Genomic DNA, 8,738 nt, shown 5'->3' on the forward strand with positions numbered 1-8,738 from the left:
AATATTACCTTTTGCCACGTGATGCGTGGAACCGGCGTGCCAACTGCGCGTGCCATAAAGACAACGGGTTCTCCTTCCTTCACGCTCGTTGTGACAAAACGCTCTACAAATTTCGGCGCGATTACTTGTTCCTTCTCGATAACGTACAAATTGCACTGACAGGAGGTTTCGCCAGCTTTATTCCGAGCGACGCATGTTACTATGCCGGCATCAGCACGACTCACATTCGTAATCATCAATGAATTGTTACCGGATTCATTTACGAGGATTTTATGAGTCATGTCATTCGCGACTTGTTGACCATTTATGTACCAAGTGACTTCGGGATACGGACGACCAGTTACGCGACAGTCAAATCTGAAAATAATATATAATAACTTGATATCTTGAATAAAATGATATTTAGCTTAAAAAATATTAAAAAGATAGAAAATTGAAACGTACCGCGTCATCTTGCCTTCGGTAGCTTCTCTGTCCGTAATGGTACGAACAAAATTCGGTGGCAGAACCTTGCCAGAGTCAGTAGACTCGGCGGTTGATTCCAATTGTTGAGTCTTAATGAATTCCCTTTGATGCGCTTGATACGGAACTTGATCTACTTGATCACTGGACTCAATTGCCAGGTAAGCGGAGCTAACTGTGCAGCCTTGGGGATTTTCGGACAATAATGTATAATGACCGCTGTCTTCCGGCAGGGCAACTCGAATTCGTAAGGTAGCCTGCTGATTCGAATAACTCGTCTCCACGCGTTGGGTATCTCGGATTCTCTGGCCGTTCTTGAACCATGTTAACTGCAGCAACATATTATATTAATTAATAATACATATATTAGGTAATTCAATATGCAATTGTTAATATTTTGTTTGTATAAAATATCGGAGATAAAAATAATTACAGAATTGAATAGTAAAATATGTGAAATTAAATGTAATATGCTTTTCTGAGATACGGCATGAACTCACCCTTGGCTTAGGATTGCCGGTTATTTTCGCGGTGAAGACGGCATCTGATCCTTCAACGAGTTTCGAATTTCTCGGTTTTTGAGTGATTTGCGGAGGGGCGATTGATCCTAAAGTACGATCAACTGTCGTAGAAATTTGCAAATCGGATTCACCCACGAAACGGCGAGTGATCGATTCGCGAAACTCCGATTCGCGCAATAATCGGTATTCAAAAGTATCAACCTGCGTATTCGAAGATTATAAAATGTTATCTTAAGCTCCGTTATTCTATCGAAGTAACGAGAGCATTTAATTATAATACCTTAAAATCTTCGATGCTCGTAGTCGTACCATTAACGTAACTTCGTTTGTCTATCATTTGATAACTGCGTTGTTGGAAAACCTGACTGCCGGTCTGCGTTTTTTGCTCGCTCGACTGAATATTTTGCATAAATTCCTTCTTGTAGCTATCCGTCAGCTGTTGCGCTGGAGGACCGAATCCCTCTGGTTGTATGTAAACTGAGCAAATCGCTTCGCCTAGAAAATGAAGAAAGCAATAATTTTTACATTGTTTTATCTTAACCTTAAGAGAAAAGAAAAAAAATATATCTAAAATTAAAATTAAATTTTCTGGCAGAAGAAATCCTTACCATATTGATTCTTTGCATTACATGTGTACTCGCCCTCGTCCCCTGGACCAATCTGATTAATTTGGAGTGTGACAATTCCAGTATATTCATCATAAGACATACGAATCTTTCGCGATTCTAGCAACGGTATTCCTTTGTGCGTCCAAGAAACTGTTGGTTTCGGATTGCCTCGAACGCAGCCTTCGAAGATCGCATTGCCGCCCTGCGCGAATCTCGCATTTTTAAAGATTCGCTCGAAAATTGGCGGTGATGGATCACCAGGTTTACCAGTAAATCTACATAAAGGAGATCGTATTAAAACAACAATTATATTTTTCTTGAGATTATTATAATCACTAAGTATATCGTGATACTTACACTGGTACCGTTGGCGTTGTTTGCGTTACGATCTCCCCTTGAACTGCGGATAAAATAAAAATTAACCTCGTAAATAATGCGACCAATATTAAATATCGAAATAATAATTAAAACAAATTTATATGAAATCGCGTATATTCGATCCGATTTTTCTCAAGTCGCAGATTTATATAGACTGTTTCACATATTTTCGCAATGATCCGTTTTCGAGCTAATGAGAAAATTGGTTTAAATTTACGGTGCTGATGTAGACATAACTTAATGAAAAAGTACGGCGTCGTCATCGCGCGTAACGGCGACAGGAAAAAAACGGCGTCAACGGTTCGTTTCCTCGATTCGTTCTACCCTAATTGGAAAGTACGACAGAAGAATTATACACGAAGAAGGAAGAGATGCGTGTGTAAAACTATTATGTAGAACGATTTAAATACGACAGCGTATATAATTTCGCTCAATAAATAAGAGAATCTTAAAAGATAACGAACGATTATATATATATATATATATATATATATTTTTTTTTCTTCTTGAATAATAAGAAAATATAAGAGCGAAATTAAATTCGTGATATAACAAAAAATATAATTTTAAATAATTTTAATAGATCTTTAAATGGTTTGCATCCCTACAAACCATTTTCAGAGATTATCTCTGAAGCAAAATTTAATTATATATATGTAGAGTCTTCTCAACTCATGTTTAAATTTAATTAATTTATTAGGCTAATGAATTAATTGCTTCATAATTAAAATTCATCATTTTTTGCTATGTCCAGCTACGTATCGTTCGCTCCGCGATCCGCGGAAGTCGCGAAGGGGCGAACGAGACGTAAGGTAACGCACACTCTAACGCTACGAATACAGGATTGTATTTTTGCATTCGGATGGGGATCACGTTACCATGAGCCATTTTAGGCGCAACTATCTTTGCTCGACGCTGAGCGCGCAGCGTCGCGATGCTTGTATGCCGTGCCCGGACCAATCTCGTTTCTCGTTACGCAAAGGCAGTCACTGACCAAAATAAAATCCGAGTCTAACGCTCTCTCTTCTCTTCATCTCGCGCATATACTTTGCGCGAGCGTTAATATGTTTCATATATCTGTGCATATCAAAATTTTGAACTTGAAACAACTATCTCTTCTCCTCTCCTTCCTATCTCTTCTCACTGCCATTATTTTTTTTACTCCTCTCCTCATTCCCTATTATCATTTTCTTTTTGATGGATTGTAGTTTTTGTTATTCGTCACAGTTTGAACTGATGACGTTGAGACACGTTCACGGCGATCAGCTGTTTCGGACGAAATGTCTAAGTTTCACAAAATTGACGAATATTATATAAAAATTAGCCAATTTTTGCAAAATCTTTTGCATAACGAAATAAACATGTAAGTGCGAGAAGAGATCATTTTACGATATTTATTCTATTTAATTTATGGATATATATATATATATATATTTATTAATTAAAATATAAAACAATATATTCGTATATATATATCACATAGTAGTATCATTTGTGCAAATATTTTTAATGAAATCTCTCACACGTAAATGTATTTAATTTTTCTTTGTGCATATGAAGAAAGGTAGTTTAACACTACTAGCGTAACGGAGTCGCTTACTGTACTTCATTGTCTTTTAGTTTTACGCACATTGAAATATAATCCTATACATTTCGATGCACATCGGTGCAAGGAAGATTCATAAATTTGTCAGTGTTTATGTCATTTGGCAGCCAACAACAATAACATGTTCATTTTCTCAATTCTTTAACGTATAACGCAGTTGGCAAACGTGCTCTAGCGAAACTATCTCCGATAAAACGGAAATCTAAATCTGTAATCGCTATCTTGTATATATCAACAAATTTATTTGTAAGACGGAATATGCGCAAAAATGCCGTTTCTCAGATTTCTGTAAGAATCTCTAAAATTGAAATTTTCTGGGTGAAATCATTTACCTATTTATAGTAAAAGGCTTTGGTAAATTAGTATAGATTAGAAGCGAGAAAAATAAGCACAAAGAGAATATTATTAGATGAATATAATTCATGGTTCCGTTTCTTTTTCATTACATAACAAGCACATAATTGAACGACTTTTTTATCTTAATCTTTTTAGAAAATTTGGCACTATGCCTGTACTGCAACAAGATCATAATAAATGTCTTTCGAAAGAAAATTTTACAATTAGCTTTAGAGATTTTCTAATACATTACTTTCACCGGCATGATTAGTATAATACTATCTTTGATTCTTAATTGCAAAATAATAATTTTTGATTATTTTAATCGGATAATCAAAAATTAATTTATGTCTAAGAAAAGATGAGATAATAAAATTTTCGGTATCAGTATATAAACAAGATTATAAATTTTATATTACTTCTTTTCAATAATTAAGCATATTATAATATGTTTGAAATATAATAAGATTAATCTTGGCAATATATCGAGCTAAATATAGAAATTCTGCTTCCTTTAATTGTCTTTGAAATAATAACGAAATATTTTCCATTCATTAGAATTAGAGGATTACTCCGAAACAAATTGTTTACAGAAAAAAATTGTATAAATTGCGCTCAAGATATTATGTATGTTTTCTTTTGATGGCGTCGCGTAACGCAACGTCACCCTTCTTTGGGGGCGCGTGAAAGAATTTTATGAGACGGTCACGTTGAAGTGCGCGGAGAACTATCTTTAGAGCTCTCGCACGGACGGTGCTCCTTGCTCGGAAATAGAATACGCATACGTTGATGGGATGCTCGCCAAAAGTATATAAAAATTTCATCGCTTGTTTCCCGATAATAAATTTAAAAAAAAGTAATCGTAAAAATATATGCCACTAATCTATGAATCAGAATTTCTGTGAGCCTAAAAATTGCAATATATAAAATGTAATTTCGTAAATTCACGCGATTAGAATAAAATATTTTATATTTTATAATGTGTTTCTTTCTTGAGCTCTTCCTGTTCGATAGATCGTGTTGTTCGAAAGTATGATCATCAAACATTATCGCGACTGACCTCTCTGCTGACTGGTGATCTGTTGCCGCGTGATTTGTCTTTCCGTCCGTTGCTGGATGTATTGTTGTTGTTGTTGTTCCTGCATGATTTGTTGCTGTTGTAGCTTTTGCTGTTCTTGAGACTGTTGTCGCTTCATCTTGGATCGAGAAATCCGACAAAGTCACGAGTCGTTCGAACTGCAGAATCGTGGCTTAATGAACTGCTAACTATAATCTAGCAGAATCTACAGAGATCTTCGTTTATAATGTATTTCTCTCTTTCTTTCAAAATGTCATGTTTTGTCACTCGCCGAAATTTAACGAACAAACTCTCTCACAAACGGCGGGCTGGAGCAAATCACTCGCACTTATTTCTTTCGCCCCACAATACGCACAATATTCTGCTGGTAACCGCGGTTCAGTTCAATCAGTCGGCAGAAATCAAGTCATCGTCAAAAGTCTTGTCCCCGTGATTCTTTAAACCAAGACGTCGGTCGAATGCGAATTGAACGGGTTACGACTTAACGCTTGGCTAAAACGCGAAGAGATGGAGAGGGTGTTACATGGTTTGGGGTGGGGACATCCGAGGATACCTACTGCTGAGGAACAAGAGAAATATAGCATATGTGCTAGAGTTAGCTTGGCATATTGCAAAAGATTTCAACAATTTTTATATATCACGATTTAAGAATACGAATGAGTAAAAGAATACCAACATGCAACGCATCATAAAAATATTTGTGTGACACATAACAGATATTTTTATTCCAGAAATTACGATTTTAACATTTTTCTGATAACGACTGGCTTTAAGAAAGTTCACACAAAAGGAATATTAAATACAAAATCAAAATGTTGCTCTCTGTAGATACATTTTATAAAGAATCCGTTTGTCATCGCTGATCGGAGGAGCGGTAAAAGTCTCACGCAGCGTTCTCGCGCTCACTGACAGCCGCCCACGCATCTTCACATTATTGCCCCCTCCGCGCTTACATCTCTCTTTCGTCGTTCCTCTCCGTAAAGCCGAGCACTTTTTAAGCTTGAATGTGCACTTGTAGGTACATTTCTTTCTTTGCTCTTCTTTCTTCTTCTTCTTTGCGTGTGGCTTCATCGTTTCTTCTCTTTATCGAATCTTTATCTATCTAGACATCCAGATCTTTCTTTTAATTCGCAATGTATGCGTTGGCTTGCAATTTTTTTCATTCTCTCTATTTTCACAATCAGCCTCAATCTGTTTGTTCTCTTTTTCTTAGTGAAATTTAGTAATAAGAAATATATATTTTTATTTACGTAAGCTTGACCAAATTTAGCTGCGTGAATAACCCTTAATCGCGAGAATGCATTGCCCAGCCACTACAAATCACATTCTAAATATGTGTGCCTAAATGCCTATCAGTGAGCCTAACAACGCGGGGATGCCTCGTAATACATAAATAACGACTCGCATGTTTTGAGACATTTTTAACACCATTCGAGGTACTATATATAGGGAGCATTTTTACTACTAATTGTAAAATTTAATCGAGATCATTTTTGCGTTGTAACTACAAATATAGTTTACAATTTTTATCCACTTAGAAAAAAAAAGATTCTCTCTTTTCCCAAATAATCGTAGTCTTTTGTAAGCAATGAAAATGATCCTGCCTAACCGTTTTGACGAATTGGAGCGAAACGTATACCGATAACTAAATTTGCTGACGGGTGCATTCGACCAATTCATATCCATTAACGATAATCATCTTTCCATGCAATATATACTTCGCATTGCAATTAATCTACATCAGCTTTCTGTTGTCGTCAGTATCAATAAAAAAACGAACGTTAACGGTCATGACGCGTACAACGAAGGAAGTACCTTCGCGCGTCAGAAACATCAGCACGATCATCAACATCAAGAAGGTGGGTCACGCGTGAATCACCACGTTTCGTCCATGATACCCGCATAGAGACGCATCTATTTTGAGATTCTGTGAAATAATCTCGGTCGACATGACGAGAAGTCTTCACGTATTTCTATGATTCAAATACTGAACACGAAAGAATGTTTTGGAACCGTTAAAAGCGATGCGATCTTTTTACTTCATAGACTTGTTATAATTTATTTTGATGGAGCACAGTTAACAAAATTGTCATTAAGAACCGACGCGATTCATTTGAAAGTTGTATATATACGCTCGTTCTCTGAGAAGTTTCTTAAATAGAGAAATAGCCTTGATCAAGTGTTCTTTTTCGTAATCTCTTTTTCTACCTAAATATAAATTTATACACGCAAGATCAAAGTTATTAACTTCAAATACTCACCGTTTTTCACATTGTACACTCCATCATAATTATACAAAGGGAACTTGATATCCAAATGTAAATCATCGATGTCAGTCTTGTTCTTCGTATAGATGGTATCTAATTCATGTCCAATGTAATTTGTCTCCTTTATTGTATCGAAATTTCTCGTCGCATTTTCGCGATTGTTTCCTTCTATGAAACTGTTACATAATTTAACAATAGTTTGATAATGAATGGTATTTAATTTGACGGATTATATTAAATGATCCGATGCAACTACCTGTAATTTGTAGACAATCCGAAATCATAAAAAGACTCGTACGGTTGTTTACAATTCATAATGGACGTAACGTCTTTATCTTGCGATAGAAATAAATCTTTTAAAGCTACATATTTCGGTGTATCCTGCGGAAATCGTTCGATTAAGCATTCCTTGCTCGGATCACAATAAATACTATATATTGATGATAATGCGTCTGTAAAGAAAGTAATGCTGTTTTGAAAAAATATAATGATTGTCGTTATACAGTTACGTAACCGTATCATAAAGAAAATGGATTAATACATAAAAACTCTCTCTCTCTCTCTCTCTCTCTCTCTCTCTCTCTCTCTCTCTCTCTCTCTCTCTCTCTCTCTTCTCTATCTATATAAGATCGCTTGTTTTTCTTTCGTATATTTTTGGATCATCGACTCACATTTTCCTCCACATTCCGCGAGATTATTTTACCATCTATTTTCATACCAGATCATCCGTTTTTCATGCAAGAGATGAATCATCTTTTATAATTTGCAGAAACTGTCGAAAAAAATTCTCACGATATGAAACTCAATCGTTTATGTACTATATATGATGTAAATGTTTTAATCGTCTTCCGGACTTTTAATAAAAAAATTATTTCTGACTTTAAACAATATAAGTGTTTTAATTTATAAAAATATTATCTTAAAAAATTACATTGGCGAGACAATATGCATATATATATATAGTTTAAATATAAGATGCAATTAGAAAATTTTGAAAAAGCTGCATACATATATAGGATAAATTTCAGAGAGTAAATCTCGTCAAGAAAATCAATTTTTGTCAAGAAACCTGTGATCGCCTGTGAGATAAGCAACCGGTCGCTTGATAACATTGTGTGTGTAATACTTAAACAAAATAAAAAAAAAACAATAAAAAGTAAAAACAAAATCGAAGTATGTGGACTAGTATTATTAAAAAGTGTGTGTGTGTGTGTGTGTAATAAAAGATTGAGAGAGGTGGTTAAACTATTAATAACAGTCATATTACTAATGCTATGTAAAAGAAAATTTTTTTATTAAAAAAATAATAAAAATCATTTCATAATTTTTACGATTAATATTAAAAATTTATGAGGAACTTTCATCATACTGATTTTTGTTATTTATTCGTGTAGGCAAATAGCATATAATATTCTTTCATATTTGTATTGCATTAATTACTTTATATATGATTAGACGGTTTTAGATTTCCTTTCACCAATA

The 8,738-nt window shown here is 34.8% G+C and overlaps 1 protein-coding gene and 1 long non-coding RNA gene across 6 annotated transcripts in view; both read right to left on the minus strand.

Annotated features, from left to right (window-relative positions):
* Nucleotides 1–5,454, minus strand: part of Sls (sallimus) — a 75,437-nt gene extending 69,983 nt beyond the window's left edge. For 2 of the 5 annotated variants that reach the window (XM_070306165.1, XM_070306250.1), the window contains exons 1-7: nt 4,972–5,452; nt 1,949–1,991; nt 1,592–1,866; nt 1,264–1,478; nt 963–1,184; nt 445–791; nt 9–357 (exon numbers count right to left, since the gene is read on the minus strand). In XM_070306165.1, coding sequence (XP_070162266.1) covers nt 9–357; nt 445–791; nt 963–1,184; nt 1,264–1,478; nt 1,592–1,866; nt 1,949–1,991; nt 4,972–5,107 — 1,587 coding nt within the window. In that variant the 5' untranslated portion in view covers nt 5,108–5,452. Of the gene's footprint in view, nt 1–8; nt 358–444; nt 792–962; nt 1,185–1,263; nt 1,479–1,591; nt 1,867–1,948; nt 1,992–2,847; nt 2,873–4,971 lie in introns of those variants that run through there. The other 3 variants (XM_070306079.1, XM_070305906.1, XM_070305993.1) reach the window with 3 other exon arrangements.
* A 1,802-nt stretch (nt 5,455–7,256) lies between these two features.
* Nucleotides 7,257–8,096, minus strand: LOC138939464 (uncharacterized). The gene is made up of 3 exons (XR_011447864.1): nt 7,928–8,096; nt 7,513–7,708; nt 7,257–7,432 (listed from the first exon to the last, which is right to left on the minus strand). It is a non-coding gene; the product is annotated as an uncharacterized lncRNA (long non-coding RNA).
* Nucleotides 8,097–8,738: the final 642 nt, after the last annotated feature.

The sequence above is a fragment of the Polyergus mexicanus genome, unplaced genomic scaffold (genome assembly GCF_030449975.1).
Source record: "Polyergus mexicanus isolate NDT 795.1 unplaced genomic scaffold, iyPolMexi1.0 SCAF_1, whole genome shotgun sequence".
NCBI lineage: Eukaryota > Metazoa > Arthropoda > Insecta > Hymenoptera > Formicidae > Polyergus > Polyergus mexicanus.